This window comes from Colletotrichum paranaense (assembly GCF_030867605.1).
Source record: "Colletotrichum paranaense strain IMI 384185 chromosome Unknown Scaffold_11.1, whole genome shotgun sequence".
In the NCBI taxonomy this organism is placed as follows: Eukaryota; Fungi; Ascomycota; class Sordariomycetes; order Glomerellales; family Glomerellaceae; genus Colletotrichum; species Colletotrichum paranaense.
Window position 1 is genome coordinate 1,237,502 of NW_026848969.1, and position 17,744 is coordinate 1,255,245.

The 17,744-nt window shown below is 49.6% G+C and overlaps 6 protein-coding genes across 6 annotated transcripts; 2 read left to right on the forward strand and 4 right to left on the reverse strand.

The window, feature by feature from the left end:
* Window positions 1-739: 739 nt before the first annotated feature.
* On the forward strand, window positions 740-2,753 carry CPAR01_12731 (uncharacterized protein; the record flags this gene model as incomplete). The annotated part of the gene is made up of 2 exons (XM_060496986.1): window positions 740-1,908; window positions 1,985-2,753. The coding sequence occupies 2 exons, from the start codon at window positions 740-742 to the stop codon at window positions 2,751-2,753; spliced, it is 1,938 nt and encodes a 645-aa protein (XP_060344519.1).
* A 2,082-nt stretch (window positions 2,754-4,835) lies between these two features.
* CPAR01_12732 (uncharacterized protein) lies at window positions 4,836-5,891 on the reverse strand (the record flags this gene model as incomplete). The annotated part of the gene is made up of 1 exon (XM_060496987.1): window positions 4,836-5,891. One exon carries the CDS (start codon window positions 5,889-5,891, stop codon window positions 4,836-4,838), a length of 1,056 nt encoding a protein of 351 aa, XP_060344520.1.
* A 2,249-nt stretch (window positions 5,892-8,140) lies between these two features.
* On the reverse strand, window positions 8,141-9,101 carry CPAR01_12733 (uncharacterized protein; the record flags this gene model as incomplete). Its single annotated transcript, XM_060496988.1, has 2 exons — window positions 8,141-9,010; window positions 9,066-9,101. The coding sequence occupies 2 exons, from the start codon at window positions 9,099-9,101 to the stop codon at window positions 8,141-8,143; spliced, it is 906 nt and encodes a 301-aa protein (XP_060344521.1).
* An 863-nt stretch (window positions 9,102-9,964) lies between these two features.
* Window positions 9,965-10,644, reverse strand: CPAR01_12734 (uncharacterized protein; the record flags this gene model as incomplete). The annotated part of the gene is made up of 2 exons (XM_060496989.1): window positions 9,965-10,407; window positions 10,464-10,644. 2 exons carry the CDS (start codon window positions 10,642-10,644, stop codon window positions 9,965-9,967), a joined length of 624 nt encoding a protein of 207 aa, XP_060344522.1.
* Window positions 10,645-12,594: 1,950 nt separating this feature from the next.
* Window positions 12,595-13,978, reverse strand: CPAR01_12735 (aromatic prenyltransferase; the record flags this gene model as incomplete). The annotated part of the gene is made up of 2 exons (XM_060496990.1): window positions 12,595-12,706; window positions 12,762-13,978. The coding sequence occupies 2 exons, from the start codon at window positions 13,976-13,978 to the stop codon at window positions 12,595-12,597; spliced, it is 1,329 nt and encodes a 442-aa protein (XP_060344523.1).
* A 1,406-nt stretch (window positions 13,979-15,384) lies between these two features.
* CPAR01_12736 (FAD binding domain-containing protein) lies at window positions 15,385-17,396 on the forward strand (the record flags this gene model as incomplete). The annotated part of the gene is made up of 5 exons (XM_060496991.1): window positions 15,385-16,233; window positions 16,307-16,405; window positions 16,460-16,809; window positions 16,863-17,014; window positions 17,092-17,396. 5 exons carry the CDS (start codon window positions 15,385-15,387, stop codon window positions 17,394-17,396), a joined length of 1,755 nt encoding a protein of 584 aa, XP_060344524.1.
* Window positions 17,397-17,744: the final 348 nt, after the last annotated feature.

A 17,744-nucleotide genomic window follows, 5' to 3' on the forward strand; every position in this document is an offset into this window, starting at 1 on the left:
CATCACACGCGAATGTGATATTCTTCTTCTCAAGCTTAGTTAGTGGTGATGCATTCTTCGCGAAGTCCTTGACGGACCTTCGATAGGAGTTTGCTAATACGAGAATGCTTTGAACATCCTTGACGTATACTGGTGTCGCCCAACTGAGTACTGCTGGATCCTTTCCAGACTACATCCTGCTTCCATTGATTCCCACGATCCGGCCGAGATACTTGACCTTCTGAATGTGGAATTCGCATTTTGCGACAGTAGACGCCGTGCCCCTTTGGTCGATCCAGTACTTTCCGTATGTGTCTTTCGTGCTCTCTCGAAAGTCGCTGCAGATCAGAATGTGGTCTAGATGCCCAGACCGTACAGAGAAGATCGAGATGCTCTCTCCGAGGGTCGTTAACGTAGGTAGTGGTGGAACGTTATAGACCAGCACTTTCAAGGTTAGTGGGTGGGTCCACAACCGAGGGGTACATCTCTACCTACCAATCCACTACTTCACTGAGTGAGGTGAGTATAAGAAACCCCGCATCCCTCCTCCAAGCAAGTTCCTGCGAAAATCTCCCCCTGCCGCTATGCAACCATCTGTTGAGCAAGAAGTCAGTAACCACGCTTGTGTCATTCGACGGATTCATACTCCCAGCCCATATCAGCATCATTGTATTTCTTACACGCTTTCATCCTCACATGTTGTTCCCGTCTCCATCATTGCGAGGTCAGAATTATTGATAAGAGTTGTGCAACTCAAAATATGTCCTCCGACAGTCGAGGTAGCCTTCAATTTCAACCGCCCAACAGGGCAGCGTCTCCGCCCAACTCAAAGATACGCAGGGCATACTTATCGTGCGAGACGTGCCGCAAGCGCAAAACTCGCTGTGTTGCCAACCCCTCAGGCCAGTCTCAGCCATGCCAGCGATGTGAGCTCGACGGACGAGAGTGCGTAATGCGGAGCACGAGGAACGCATCCCGCAGGCGCCCAAGACATCAGCCGCCCCGAGACCCATCAATTTCACCAGCCTCCATAGGCAACCTCAACAACAAAGCAAATGCAACCGGCTCCATCAACGTTGGGAGTGGTGGCGACTGTCCCAGTGACCTTGAGAGAGCCGCGGCTGAAGCTGGAGTGTTCCAATGTGAGCCTTCACCCATCGAGCCGTCTCCACCAGCTTCGCAGCCATCCGCACGTAGGAGGATTATCTCAGCCCATCTGCACAACACAGCCGATGACCTGGACTTACTTACGTTCACTGCTGCTAGTCAACAATGCAAGGACTACGAGGTAACGCCCCAAACGGTGACTTGCCAAAGTCAAGCATCAATCGTACCCACCATGCCAAGCGGAACTTCCGACTGGGAACGGTTCGTTCTGATCAAAAGACGAATTTTAAGCAAGACTGAATTGATCGAGTATCTCGACTTCTATTTTAGTATCATATGGTCGATACGTCCTGTCGTACCTCCATTCTACCGGGATCGTGAGCGGTATGGCATCTTACCGATCGAGGAGCCACTGCTAGTTCTTACACTCATCACGATCTCATCCCGCTACCACGTACTCTCCGGGCTCCACGGTGAGATTCGTTCAGAAAGAATACACTGGCAGACATGGAAGATTTGTCAGCAGTATTTGCAGTCAGCTCTCTGGGGCTCATCATACACACGTACCCCTGGTGCCGTTGCATCCATGTTACTACTAATTGAATGGCATCCCAAGGCAATCAACAATACAGTCGCATTCAGCAATGACGAGGAACCTGAAAGTAATGTCACGGGATCTCAAAACTTGTTGCAAAGAGAACCGCTGGGTACACAATCGGGACAGCATACTTCGTTGACGAGCCAGCAAAGATACGGCATGGCAACGCTCCTCGAAGACCTCAATATTGTCGCTCCTGCTTATAGAAGTAATAAGATGTCATGGTAAGTGCTACATTATACCAAGTTTGAGTGACCTTTCTCTTCTCATAGTTGGCCACGGACCTTTGACATGTTGCAGGATGCTTCTCTCGAATGCCATAGCTCTGGCTCAAGAAGGCTGCTGTTTTGATTACGATCAACAAAGCACAAACAAAGAACCGCTCAAATCGACAACGCAGTCTGCTAAAGATACTTTGCGGCAGCAATGGAACCAGCTAAATTGTGTTTTCATATATTTAACCGATGAACACTTGAGCTTGCGTTTGGGGTTGCGCCCGCTTTTGCCCGAAAGCCAGCGCGAGGCAGTACGTTACCGATTCTCGACGACCTTCGCTAGCCTGCTTCCCGACAGCGCTCTCTGGGAGAGTTACTACGAACTCTTTAACGAGACAAGAAGATTGCGTACACTCCTTCAGTCCCTTCGGAAACCGGGAGTATCAACACCACCTAGTGCCGACATCCTACCTGAAGTACAGCATGTAGACAGAGCATTATCGCGTTGGAGAAGGAGCCACGAGAATCTAAAGGCAGACCAATCCGAGTTGATGACCACATGCCTCGATCTTGAGTATCACTACATGGTCATGTATAGCTGCGCTCCGGCTGGCCACGTTCTATACAACAATGTCTCCATAGCATTGGCTGATGACAAGAGACAGGCTCTGTTGGTACTGGATAAAAAAGCAGCAGATGCCAGCCGTGACATACTCTCTATTTTTACAAGGGTTTCCAGACCCTCACACATTACGCGGTATCTCCCTGTACGGTGCTGGTTGTTCATCGTCTCCGCCAATCTTCATCTTCTGAGGGTTAGTTTCCCTCTTCTCGTCATAACCACGAAAGCTTGAATTCGCCTTCTGAGAACTGATACTGTTGAAATTCTTCTAGAGCACCTTAATTATAAATCCGCACGTGAGCGAAGCACATAAAAATGTACAGCTTTTGCGTAAATCCATCAAGTCAATGCGCGAAGGAGCCGCGGATGACATTCACATGTCGGTGCGGTATGCACGCTTCCTAGACATCCTGCTCGATGCGTCTCTTTATTCATCCTCTCGGGTACAAAGCCCATTGGGAGCAGATCAAGAGGGCTTTGTCCATCAAGGGGTAGGGACGACCATGATTCCCCAAGTGAGGGATGTTCTTGATGAAGTGTCAGGTTCTCGCCAGGACACAAGTTTCATGGCGACCTCAATATTAGACGACTTAGAGATGTTCGATTTCCCTCAAAGCTTTACGGTGCATGGAGATGCGCTTCAATGGTGGAATAACTTTGGTGCTTCTTCAATAGCTGGCTGGACGGAACCATAACTGTTATCTAGAATCCCGCTCTTCTAAATAAGCCTACACTTATTAGCTTATTGGAAGGCGAACAGACCGGATTATGGATTTTTCAATATTTAAAGTTGTATAGAATGGCTAAGGATCGCAAAGTTGCTTCCTCTCGACGAAGCCGCTCTCGGCATCGGACCCGAGTACTTCACTGATCTTGTCTCTCGTAACTAGCTGGTAAACCTTCACGTGACTACAACTCAATAGTGAGGAGTCTCGCGTTTTAGCTTCGTCACTATCCGTTTTCGAGTTCTTCCACGCATGCATTCGAGTGCAATGTACCGCTGTTTCGGGAACATGAAGTCATCCCTTCCTGGCTCAGGTGTCCGGCAAGTGACAATGTCTCTTTCTACACAGTGGACGCCAGCGAATATTGGACCGAAAGTCCTTCAGTCCTGGATAATTTCGGTCCTGATTAGAATAAGGGCGAGGATATCCTGCCAGCAGCTCCCGCTATTCTGCCCCCAACTGTGGCTGCGGCTGCCACACGACCGCCGGTCTCGGGCACATACGTAAGCTGGGCTCTGCGTAGTTAGCATTCGAACGGGTTGGGCTAATCAGAGGCCGTTAATTGACTTGTAGTTGATTAAATTATTTTGGTAAAAAGTACGGTAATTGACGAATTGGCCTAAGTTGACGAATTGGCCTAAATTGACGATTCTGTCGAATTGGGCTAATTGACCAGCTGCCTAATTGACTAGCTGCCTAATTGACTAGCTGCCTAATTGACTTGCTCAAAAGGCTAGTAGCGATCTGCTAGCGGTAGTTTATAAACGAGGTCGAGGATTTGCGACGCTTATTTGGGTAGGTTAACTCTGCGAGGCGTTGCTGCTTTTGATTGCGACTGCTGTCTCGTGGGTAGCCTCGTTAAGTACTGCTCTGGCCTCGGGTAGGGTAGCGCTAGCTGTAGAGTGGGTAGTCGTACTCTACGTAGTCGTATTAGTAGACGAAGGGATCGTTAACTTCGCGATTATTCTTTTTTTGCGGTATATTAATGTTGGGAATAGCTTTAATTGGCGGTAGCGGTAGCGGTAGCGACGGCGAGGTTGACGAAGTGGTAGTTGTAGGTAGGTGGGTGGGTATGGGTAGTTGGGCTCCGGGCTCGGAGGCAGCGTAGGTCAAGCCACAGCCTGGGGGTAGAATAGCGGGAGCTGCTGGCAGGATATCCTCGCCCTAGAATAATTGAGTAATCTGAGTATTTCTTCTTCGTCATTCGGCTGTCCGAGGCCTTGACAAAACGTGCCTCTTACTGGATTGTCAAGGACAGCTGTCCGCACTTAGGAACTGCCTTCTTGTCATCTCAACGACGTTCGAGACACTGATTTAGACGAATCGATCGTTTCCGACTTTCTGTGGGTGCCAGACCTCCTATTCTATGTATCCCGACTTTATTCATTGGCATGGGCTTCCCACTATGGCGCCACGATGTTCAGAAAGTTGGGTCCACTATCGAAGCACTCACTCTGGAAGATGGCTATAGCATAATAATTACTGAACGTGATGTTGAGGAGATGGGCATCACTTTAACCAAAGAGGGGAAGGAACAAGGCTCTGGGTGGATTTGTAAGCTTTAAATTTCTGCCCCTCGCCTGCGATAGTTACCTATTGTCCGCCACCAATGGCTTCTCACGTATCGACACCGTCGCTTTGTCATCCTCTGGGCTGATATCCAAATCTCCCTCCCTCAACCCTCTTCTGCTTCTTATACTCATCGGAGACGTCCGTCCATCAAAGATGTAGTCCTTCCTCGCTGTCTGCCACAACGGAGAAAGTGATCCATTTGTCTGCTCAATGGCCGGAAGTGCCAGCGTCAGCCCATTGTTTCCACCATTCGTCCGGTTGTTGCTATCAGCCAACGTGGCAGAAGGTATGCTCTCGGGGCCTCGACAGTCGCAGGCGCTCATTCGAGTGAACGCCAATAGTTTGTTGAGCACGACGAATTCAACTTTGAGCTTGACGCTGTAGACAAATGGCTTGCACATTGTCTGAATCTCGAATTTGTCGCTGTATTCCAGGATTATCAGGCCTGTGTCTAGTATAAAGACAACAGCAAACAGTGAAGCCAAGTGTCGCACCATGTTTGTAACAGCCCTTGGTTTGATTGCACTCAACGGCTTGAGGCTTTTGTAGCCTTCGTATAGGAAGAGAGATGCGATGATGGTCTCCTGGATCGTGAAAACGACGAGTTCGACCTTTTCGTATATCTTGAAGGGCATTACGTATTGGTTGGGGCTAGTGTTGGCGAGGAAGAAGATCACCGTCTCCGGGATATGCATCGTGACGGCGTTGAAGATGATCATCGTTAAGATCCAACGGATCTTTCGTTGGCTGTGAACAACCAGGTGCAACCGTGACCAAAGAACAATGGCCTGGCCTGTTACCATCGAATACCAAGCGATCGGGATAATGATACTCGATGCGAAGATCGCTTTCTGGTAGTAGCCGAAGTATCGCAGAATGAAGGCGATCACATTGATGTTGATGCCAGTATTAGACACGATCATACTCCAGAAGTATCTTCCTCGTCGGCGCTTAAACGTCGTGAATATGGAGAAAAAGGTTTCAATCGTATTGTAGTACGCGGTCGCAGCGAATGCAATCATTACCATCGCCTGGACCTGCGAGACCGAGATGGTGCCCGTCTCTCCAGCCATCTCTCAGTCGAGAAGTCCAACTCGGTAAATCGACGGCGCCAGTAGTAGTTCGTACCTTGGGGAAGGCATTATGCAAGAGGAACACAACCGAGCGGTGGCGGCGGCGTCATCAAGACGAGATGGAAGATGCGACGGCGCACGCAGCCTTACTACGTAGGGTAGAATGGATGCTCACTAGTACTTAAGACGAGCGCCATTCATCTGCCAGCTGCAGACTGCACTCTCATATGCAGGTTCATGACCCCAGGTGCTGCCACAATAAGGTTTGGGAACCACCCCACGAAGAAAGCTTATTTGCTGTGTGGGTGCTACCGATCCGCGTCGACAGTGAAACCAAAAAGATCGCAGAGCCAGTCAGGGTCTTGTTACTGACTCGTTTGATGCTCCGGCTCTCTAGAGGAGGCGAAGCAGGCGGCGACGGTAAGTTGTCTGTAACCTCCGTACACTACCTGGTCGCTGTGAATTTGGATTACACCGCGAGGTTGCATAAAGTCAATATGCTTTTCAGGAAGGTCGAAGCAGCTCGCCTCCAACTATTGGTTCCCAAAGACATGGCAAGCTTGATGAGTTGCCCCGTTGCCTCAGGGTCGCCGGGGAAGCGTGGGCAAGTGATTGGTCCTGGAGAATTCACACGGAAGAAGACTGGATGTGGTTCGAAGCTGTTCTTTGTGGAGTTCAGATGGCAAACAAGTTTCCTGGGGGACCGGAAACACTATTGAGATCTGGCCGTTTGAAGCGCAGGATGGGTTCTGCCCACTGATAATAAAATGAGGACTACTCTGGTTCAGTCTGACGTCTTTGTCTGCAGATCATTGCAAAATTTTGCTTAGCTTGAGACAGACAGACTTCCCAAAGTTTCCAACATGTGTTGGTCGAAAAGTGCAGGATTGGAATCGAATTCTAGTTCGCCGAGTAACCACACATGGCTTTACCGTTAAGGAAAGTCTGGGACTATCGAGGATACATAAGCCGATTTGAGCAACTCGACTTTGAAGCAAGATACTAATCCTGTCTTCTACATGGATGCTCCATAGAGAAAGATCTAGCTTTGTGTCAACTCTCTTTCGAATGCTTGATTGAGTGTTAAATAAGCATTTCGAGCTGGGTTTGATAGCGCACTGGGATTTATATCACGTAGGAGGAAGACCGAAGTGCTCTCCTCAATACATACGCTGATGCTTTCACTCGACTTATGAATTTGGCTTAACCTGTGCTGGACTCATGTCTTAACTTTACATAAAGCACGCAGCCTGATAGAGTCATCTATCTTCACGTTTATCGTCGAAAGCTCGAATTCGCTTTGGGGCAAGACTTCTGCTCGTCGACCCTTCAAATATGGGCAGAAAGTTTCATCATCCTTCTACATTGAGGCTCCATGAATCAGTAATTGTTGATGAGGGAGCATAATTGAGTCACGAGAGTGGTAATACACGTGAGTCTAGCTTAGTGACTAAAATAGATCATGAGAGGAGAGAGACTGCATAAGAGTTGCGCTTCCGAGTTGGGGAGATTGAGACTAGCCATGCGCTACCACTGCACTCGCGAAATTTACTGCTTGAATGGAAAGGGTTGACTTCATGTCTCTAGTACGATATCGAACTTTGAGATCCCGCCTATGCAGATAGCGATACTTTGCTGGTGACACTACATCTTCTTTGAGCGAGACATAAACTTCAGAAATTTACTCTCTTTGCTTGAAACATTCGAGGTGTCTCCGTTCAAGTTTTCCAAGTTCAAAGACAAGTCAGAGTTTTAGGACTTACTCAAAGATCCTTTGCAATAGCTCGTAAGTAAACACTCAGGTCTTCGAGAATTGCTATTCAGAACCAAGACTTTATCACGACGGGCAAAGTGATACCTTGTTCGCTTCTCTATTGTTCCATGTCCAATTCTCTCAACAGCATCATTGAAGACATGCGCCCCTGCACATAACCTACAGCATACAATACCTAACTAATTCTAGAGGGAGAGGTTTTATATTCAAACCTCGTTCTTAGATTTCTGGCATCAGTTTTCTTTTGTGGAATTAAAGCTTTCCAGGCGAATAAAGACTCTACAAGTGGCGCCATGTTAAGTATCAAAGTCGGAACTTCAACGTAATCAGTAGGAATAAAAATAGCCCTTCGACGGACTATCAATCCTCCTTCTTGATTCATGAAACCTCTCATACTCAAATGAAGTGGCCTGAGATTTATTCGAATGGAGGCATACTATATCGACCCTTGATAATCCATAGAGCATTTACCTCACTAACCTGTCTTTTCTGTAGCAATCGACTTAATTAGACTCTTCACCTCATCATCCGACATCTCTTTGACTCCAAGCAAAGGGTTATCGTCTTTGGGCCAGGGGCAAGAGAAGTCCGGCCTAGAGTTCGCATAGCGTATCATGTCGCCAAAAACCTTCATGCTGTAGTTACCCGCCTGGAACTCTTTCAAGGCTCCAGCAAAGACTTGGTCCATATTTGACTTTGACTCAGTCCAACCGTCAGTCCCCAACGCTTCCTTGCACAGGTCCACCATCTGTTTTTGGCTTTTGTTGACGGAATGCACGTGAACAGGCTTGTTTTCAGTCTCCACTGGGTGGAGCAAGGCCCTTGAAACGGCTTTGCCAGTTGATTCGAGCGTAGTCCAGACGTGAACATTCTCCCCTTCGTTGATATAGTCAACTTTCTTGTTGTAGATGTCGATGTTCATGAAGCCGGTCCGAAGGTTCCAATCTAGGAACGCTCCATTGCAGATAACACTCCAAGTCATTCCGGTCTCTTCACATTTCTTCAGTAAGTGCATGTCATTCATATCTTTCTTGAAGAAGACGGGCACCGAGTGGACGTTGCGGTTGTTGAAATCCAGGCTGAAGTCTGATGGAATGAAACGATACACTCGAGCTGCAGCGGCAGCATCTATCAATCTCGTTGGAGTATCGTCGTGAACAAGAGTGCAGTCCACAAAAGCCTGGTGGCCCTGTAAAGCATCTCTAATAGCATCAAAAGAAGTGAAGTCGACGACCTTGACATTTACACCGTCAGGGAAAATGCCCTGTTTGCGGACCAAGACAGTCACATCAAAACCATCTGCAAGCAGTGCTTTCAGAGTTGGTCTTCCAACATTACCAGTTGCCTTGCATAGTCAGTTACGAACCATTTGCCTAGACGAAGCTTAAACACGAGCTTACTCCTGCGACGGCGACTTTCTGAATCTTAGGCATCATGTTGAAAAGTGTTGACACTAGTATGGAGTAGGAGAACTCAGATGGGCAGATCAGTCCAAGATCCTATATCGATGTTGATTTGGCGAATCAGAGCCGCCTCCGTCTCTGAAGAAGTATTTATGCCGCGCGTTTGATACACAGAATTTCGGGGGAGGGCTCGCGCCCATCGAAATAGGGCGCACTTCGGTCACCCGAGGGAGGCATCAACCGCGTCAGCAACCACGCATTCAAGACGTTAAATGTGAGAAGTCGTGGTATCTGAGTCTCGAAGACACCGTCCGCCCACTATGTGTAAGATTGACCATTGGGCCGAACCCCCGGTTTGACAGACGCATCCTCCCGCCCCAAGTCCGAGCACAAGTTGCGTAACCTTGTTGTATGTCACGCAACGTCACTCTTTGAACGCACCCACTTCTATCGGGGCAGATAATTCTCGTGGTTCGGTGCATACTTCCATCCGCGTCTGTCTCAGACCGTCCGATGTATCTCGGCCTAGTCGGCCACTTGAACTTATGTCACGGCAGAGGTTCTATGGGAAGGAAATCCAGTCCCCTTATGCGAGAATACGTGCGCAGGAGATCAACCTCAGTGCATGGGACAAGCCTGAGATTTGTCTTGGCATCTGAAAAAGCATCGGGGATTTCCTAGATGCTTCCTCTTGGCCCATTCACCACGCGCATGGTTCCAGTACTCATGTCCTACGGGTACTACATAGGTTAGACGAAATCTTGGCAATCTCAACACGAAGCAACTATCACCCCAAATTATGGCTTCAGAAAAGTCAATTGCAAACTGCTGGACTATCGCTATCGACCAAAGATCCGTCTAGGTATTCCAATCAAACTGCATCGTGGATACCTCATTTAGTGGGTGTTGGTTACAGAGAAGCCCTTGATGGGGTAGTGGAAGTTGACGTGGTGAGACTCAACCTTGCCGCTGGCTGGAATGTACACAGACTTATCGGCGGCTCTACTCTTCTCCAGACTCTCCCATCCCAGAGCCGCGACGAAGACCTTGCCACCGCCATCAACCTCTTCGGTAGAAAATCCGCTGGCAAAGTCATTGAAGCCATCCATGCCGCGGACCTTCTCGAACTGAGCTCTCATGTCGTCCTCAGACATGGTGGAGCCGCTGATAGTGATAGTCTCAGCGATGGGAGAGTCGATGGCGGCTCTGGGTGCGTACGGGACGAAATTGATGAAGTACGACTTGACTGGGCCGGTCATAACTGTCTTAAATTCCTCCATCGCCTTTGCACACTCAGAAGACGCGAAGAAGCTGTCGCGGGACTCTTTTGACTTCCAGCCTACGTTAAGAATTAGAAGTGTCCTAGTCACAAAGGCACACTGAATGTGGACTTACCAGAAATGAGATCGAGAACCTGCTCGTTCTCGGACCAAGGTCCCCATCGTGTGCGAAGGTAGCCGTCTTGGGTCTTCAGGGCGAGGAGGTAGGTCTTGAGAGGTTCCTTCCAGTCCTCCTTGGTACCCTTCACGGGGATGATCATGCGCTCAGTGACGCCTCCGGCAGGTGGTGCAGACATGTTGATGGTATTTGATTTATATGGATTGAAAGTAGAGTTTAAGTTATTTGTTGATAATTGTAGAGGTTTTCTTTGATTATGTGGATGTGATTGTTGATAATTGATGATGATGATCTAAAGTCTCTGCTGGAGGTGATTGAAGGTTGGTTATATACTGATCAACTCGGGCCCGTGTTCTTCGGAGCCGCTTTACAATACAATGGTATTTTCTGGGTGCATGACATCGAAGGCGAGAGTCCGACATTGATCTTACGGCACGACACTGCGGCCCGGCGGCTTTCGGTGGAGTGCCACATCCTATGTCCGTTTTGGGGACTCCCGCGGCTGCCACCACGTCAGGCCATCCACGCCTGGACCCTCATTGTCAAAGATCATGCTATCCGGAGTCAAGGTTGCGGCTGTATTGCTGTGGGGTTGCCAAATATGGCGATCTTCTGGAAGGAAACATAGCTCTGGGTCTCCGAGCCGCGTCGTTGGCGCCATTGCGAACCCAGGGCCTTAGCTCTTCCGCGATGTTTCTAGTTGCGAGATAGCGCTGTCAAATAGAATGATGGAGTAGAAATACCGAATAAGAGGTTTCAAGCATTCCTTCAAAACTTCAGACGAACTTGACAAGGGTAGTCACTTGCCTTATAGGGAGCGGGAGCGTAAGCTCTGCATCTCTTGTGAGACTACTGCAAGTCAGAACACAGACGGTGCAGCATGCGAGCTATGACGTTGAAATGATAGAAGGGAAGAGACAAGAATCAGTGGCAGACTTCGCAAAGAGAAGCTTGCCGTTTTGGGGTATCCGATGCTTTTGAAACCACACGGCGGACAAAGCAGCGATGAGGTGGGGGATCGACGAAGGACCTCCGCAAAGTCTAAGTTTCATAAACATACAAGGAGGAGACGGGAAACATTTCAACACCCTTTTTGCTTGACTTGACATGGTCCGCGCTCTTCGGCACTGCCATCCCGTCGGATTCTTTTGATCGCTTTCGCACCTCGCTCAAGGCTACGTCTGCTTTCTACCCACCATGCATCCGATGCTCCGTCAAGCTTGCATGTCCGCCGGCCGCTCGTCTCCTAGAGCCAGAAAATGGCACAAGAGTGAAACCAGGGGCGCCGACAGCTAGCGTGGCTTTCCGTAACACTGCGGCATTGTTTCCATTGCCCCGATAGCCCTAGTCCGTTGATCACCCCGGCGGTCATCGGGGAAACACCAGTGCCCGGCCCTCCGTAAATGCGGACGGGATCAATTTGGCGGGTCTTTGTCCAAGGACCTATGTCCTTTCCGATGCGATGCGAGAAACAGGGGAATTCAGCCACGTCGACGATGTGTCTCCGATCTCTAGTTGTAGGTATTGACAATGCCACAATACTCAAGTGACTGGGCAGATACGAAGTTTGCATAAGTCATTGTACAAGCCAGATGTAAACCCGTACGCACTCGGGGTTGCAAAGAGATCTCAATTCCCGACAGTATCAGTTGAGTAATCACAGCTCACGAACCTTTATCACCGTTTCTAGAAACCCTTTCGTTTGACTCGAGCATTGTCTGCTGCGGGAACTAAGGTTCCCTGCCTTGTTGAGAAGAACTTATCTGCACTCGCGCGTGGCCAAGTAATGAGCCTATCTTATTATGGATTGCTTAGATTGTGGCAGAAGTCGGGACTAACAGTGCTCCATGACGGGCGAACGAAACATCTACGCTAATTGAGAATCAAGGCTTGAGCAATTGATTCCAATTATCCAACATGTATGTGCTTTCCCACTTTAATATACTTTACGTCATATTACAAAAATGTCAAGCAATGCGTCTCTGATTCGTTATACGTAAAATCCGAGGAGAAACTCCGGAGAGTTCCAAGCTTCTTCCGCTAACACACGTTGCCAAGTTGCGCCTCACCAACCCGCTTCTTTGCCAATACAGATAGCTAACCAGCAGCTTCGTCACACGGTGCAATGTTAGTCTCCTTGAACTTTGGGAGAGAAGTAGGAAGACATGTAGGGCCCAGTCTCGTTGTAGTTGTACGAGACATAAGACAATCCACCTGGCTTAGAGTAGTCCCTACCAGGCCTGAAAACCATTAGCTTTTGTGAAATGTTCAGTGTCATGACTTGAGTCAACTTACAGTTTGGAAGTTTCTGTGGCACCACGGTAAAACTTGTCTGCAGACTCGTCCCATCCCAAGTTTCTCAGGGTTTGTGCAAAGTTCCTCATAGTCTGCGCATCGCTGCTTGCAGTCTGGCCCCACGGCAAGTGTGCCTTGATATCGATGCGTTCCGCTCCAGGCTTCAGCTCGAATGCAAAACAAATGCCCTTGTGCAGATTCTGCATATCTCTGGCATCTTTCCGTTGATCCGCCGTCATGCCTTGGGGCTCATCCAGAAGTAGATGCCACACCTTCTCCGCGGTCTCTACACCTTTCAACGTGGCTTCGTCGGTCTGAGCCCCACCAAGTGTGAAGACGTCTGCCAGCACTGACTTCGCGTTTGAGGTTGTCCGAGCATAGACCTTGACGCGTGCCTTGTTGGGGTCGATGCAGTCGACAGCCATCATCTCAACTATGCACGGCTCCTTGCAAGACGCCAAATACCTTTGCAACTTTGTGGCGGATGCGGCGAGCCTGTCTCCACAAGGCTGCAACTTTGGAATCATGTCGAAAACGAGATCTGATGTCGTCGCTCCTGTCGCGAAGTGCTTGAGGACTGGAAAGTGATAGGATTTGAGAATGCGCTTCGAACGCTTCATGTCGTAGGCGAGGAAGAGTTGCGGTATACGTTTAACAAAAGAAGGCATCGCTTGACGAGCAGCGGCGGCTTCTTGGGGTGTGACGAACCATGCGCCGACGAGTTGCTCGTACCATCGCATATCGACGTCGGAAGAGACTTGAGAGAGTATTGGAACCATGGATCTGCCAATATCTCCAGCGAAGGGGTCATCGGTAGAACCGGCAGTATCTCCTAGGGGCTCGAACGTGTAGCGAATTACACCGTCATCACCTTTGGTGAAGTTCCACGATGGCTCAAAGGTAGATCCATCGTAAGTCAACAACGGCCTCACTTTTGCCTTGGGTGTTGGTATTCCGAACGAAGGTACGACAACATCGCGGAACACGCGCAAGTGGTCTGCCTTCTCTTCCGGTGTATATGACTCTGCGCTGTTGAGCAGGGTGTTGAGGAGTGGTGCGCATTTATCCCACCACCACCGGTGCTTTGGGTTGAGGGGAGGGTCAATAGGGATGGTAGCATCGTTGACACTTGAGGAGAAGGCGTTGAACTTCTGAGGAGACCTTAGCGGTGCTTCGAAGCTATCCTTTACAGGATTGTAGATGGCTGCTGGTGCCATGCTGAAGACTGGCCAAAGGAAGTATGTGCAGTGTGAGAATTCAGAGGAATGAGATGGAAATGCTAACTAATCATGCTCAGATGACGCTGACATGCAGGAGGTAGGGCATCCTTAAATCTTTATAGCTTCACCAGAGTCTGGGCATCCTAATTAAACACCGTTCGCCTCAAGTGATAACTTCCCAATTAGATCTACGTTGCACTCCTTCAACCGAGATACTGATGGACATGAAGATTAGGCCGAGGGCCGAAGGCCACTGTCCTCCAGTTAGACAGGTTTGTCCGTCGTGGTCCTCGAAAGGTCGCCGTCTACTTCCAAGGCGAGAACAAACATTGAGTTTGATCAGGTATCAAGTTACGACAACGTCACTACAATGCAGTTGTTTGGTGGACTATCGTCCTTCGGGCAGTGCATGGATATGCTGACTACTTACGGGCACTTACTCAGTCCTAGTAACCTTTCATCTTAAAGTTGAACAAGGAGGCTATGGCCTGCCTGCTGTCAAGCTTAGATACCCGGAAGCCGCGTGCTTGGTTAAAACGCGGAGATACTTCGAAACAAACCAGGACAGCCTAGCCGAGTAGCTCTACAAAGATCAGGCGAAACCATAAGCCATGGCAGCGTATGTATCACTTCGTCAGCGAAACACTCGAATTCGTTGGTATTCGTATAAGGCAAGTAGAGATGGCTTCTTGTCGGCGCCCGTCACTTGTCTACTCAATGTCATTCTGGAAAGCTTGGCCGAGGGCTGAAATCCGAGTTCGACAACTTAAACACAACTCTAAACATCCCACTTGATCAGACGATATGGCCGCGGCAGAGTTGGTCAAGATTACGAACTCGCCGCACCTTCCGCAATCATCGGCAGTTTGTTATTGCCTTTCCAATGAGACATGTAGTCTTGAGCCTTTTCTGCACTTCACTAGTCAGGTGAGGATGATAATACGGACGTTCCCATCGGACTCTTGGAAGTTTGATCCAATGCCACGCAGCCAGTTTGGGGAATTTCAGGAGAGCCGCTCTCATCAGGAATGGGCCTTTTGATGTAGTAGATGTTTGATATCGAGCAGTCCAAGTGCTACTCCGCGCTTACGGCCCCGCGCGGACTAGATCCGCGGTCATCTATGGAGGCCGAACTTCCGAAGATCCGTCATGGTATGAAGATTGGCAAGAGCTCATCCTAAGCTCTAGAGCTCAGGCGAGTATCAGCTCACGGGCGTCATAGACTGGAAGCTCTCGTCAATAAATGAACTCTTCCCCCTCTTCAAGGAGAAGGTTCGCGAACTCAACTGTATGTGTGGTTACGAATGACAACATTATTAAAGACTACACCATCTCCAAAATTCACGAAATAATTCCTCGAATCTTCAATACTGTACTACGGTTACAAGGTCACTTATTATATTATGGCACCAGGCGTCACGTCGGCGAACGGGGGGCACGCATCGAACGGTGCGGCGCCAGCTCCTCGGTTTCTGCCCCCTGGAGTATCCGCGGAGAAGTTCCAAGAGTTCGCAGCAAGCCTTCAAAAGTCCGTCGGAAAAGACAACCTCCAGATCATCACCAGAGATACCCATCTGGATGATGGCGACTATCAGACCGTCGATTGCCAGACGCACGACATGCACTCTCTCTATGAGCGTGAGGAGTTTGTTGGCAGCGCGCTCATCCACCCCCGAAATGTGACAGACATCCAAGCAGTCATCAAGCTCTGCAACGAGTATCTCGTTCCTGTGTGGACGTACAGCAAAGGTCACAATATCGGCTACGGCGGTGCCGCTCCAAGAGTATCCGGAAGCTTGGTGATGAACCTGGGAAAGCACATGAACCGCATCATTGAGGTCAATGCCACGGACTGCTACTGTCTCGTTGAGCCCGGTGTCACCTATTTACAGATGCAAAAGTATCTTGATGACAACGGGCTGCGGGACAAGGTGTGGCTGGACTCACCGGAGCTCGGCTACGGCTCCATGATTGGAAACGCACTGGACCATGGCGTGGGCTTCACTCCCTACGGTGATCACTGGATGATGCACTGTGGAATGGAAGTTGTGCTGGCCAGCGGTGAGGTCGTTCGTACGGGCATGGGTGCGATGCAGAGTCCCGAGGGCCGCAAGCAGGCGGCTCAGGGGGTACCGCCTCAGGATCAGCATCAGAACGAGTGTTGGCAACTATTCCCTTATGGATTTGGTCCAATCAACGACGGGATTTTCTCCCAGAGCAACAACGCAATTGTCACGAAGATGGGCATGTGGGTAAGTTGGAACTCATGAGAGGGGGCCAAGTTGGTCACAAGATGAGGCAAAGCTGACTGATGGATACATGTAGCTCATGCCCGCACCCCCTGGAATTACCCCCTTCATGGTAACATATGAGAAGGATGAAGATCTTGAGGCCGTCGTCGATATTATTCGTCCGCTTCGTGTTGTAAGTTGCTGCTCTGAGACTTGATGAGTAACGCAGCTCACAAAAACTCTACAGAACATGGTTCTCCAGAATGCTGCCAGTCTTCGTCACATCTCGCTCGATGCGTCGCATTACCACCCCCGCACAGCATACACTGATGATCCCAATACCCCGCTCACGGAAGAGCAACTAGATGCTGCGGCGAAGAAGGTCGACCTTGGCCGCTGGGTTTACATTGGTGCGGCCTACGGACCCGAGCCGATCCGCAAAGCCCATCTCGAAATCACTAAGCGAGAGATGACCAAGGTTCCCGGAAGCCGATGGTTCCTGCTTGAGGATCGCAAAGAAGAGCACAGCACCTTGCACTGCCGTGCTGACACAATGCGAGGCTTGCCGACATGGGATGAGCTCAGGTGGCTCAACCAGTAAGTGCCCAAACGCCCCAATTCAAGGTTACAGCTTTGACCAGTTTACTCAGGTGGATCCCTCACTGCACATTCTTGTCTTTCTCGCCAATCTCCAAGGTTGATGGCAAGTCTGCCATGAAGCAGTACACGATGGCTAAGAAACGCTTCGCGGAGGCGAAGTTGGACTACTTTGGTATTCTCAGCATTGGCATGCGTGAGATGCGTAAGTCATCCATCACCCAGCTCGTCGTTCTGCCATTACGAGGCGTTGAAGAAGATTGCTGACGCGAGGTTGTACAGACAACATTGTGTGCATCGTTTATAACAGGGAGGATCCTGACATGCGTCGCCGTGCGCAGTGGCTCGTCCGTACCATGATCCAGGATTGCGCTGACAACGGCTGGGGCGAGTTTCGGACTCACGTGGCTCTCATGGATCAGATCGCGGATACGTACGACTTCAACAATCATGCGCTCGGCAAGTTGAATCAGACCATCAAGGATGCGTTGGACCCGAATGGCATTCTGGCACCTGGAAAGAGCGGCGTTTGGCCCAAGAGCTACGATAAGTCCAAGTATGTCCTCAACAAAGACTACATCAAATAAGTAAGAGTGGGGCTCGAACTATAGTATTCATCGTCACATCACGCACGCACAGTTTAGCAATTGCGAGTTTCTCTTGCCAAAAGGTTTTCAGAATATGGCTGGCTTGAACCTGAATGATGAATGAAGTCCAGCCGATTTGCCAGTGAACGTTATGCCATGGAACAACCACACCCGTGTTGCAAACAGCCACTGAGGGTGTCAACATGAGCGGTTGGGGAGCAGCAGCAATAGACACCAGGGAACGGGCGAGGAACCGCGATCCTCCGCCGTTTTTGCGTGGCCGGGTCATATTGTCTTTCATCAGTAACTACAGGTCGTCCGCTTCCAACAAAGCATGTCGCTTAATAA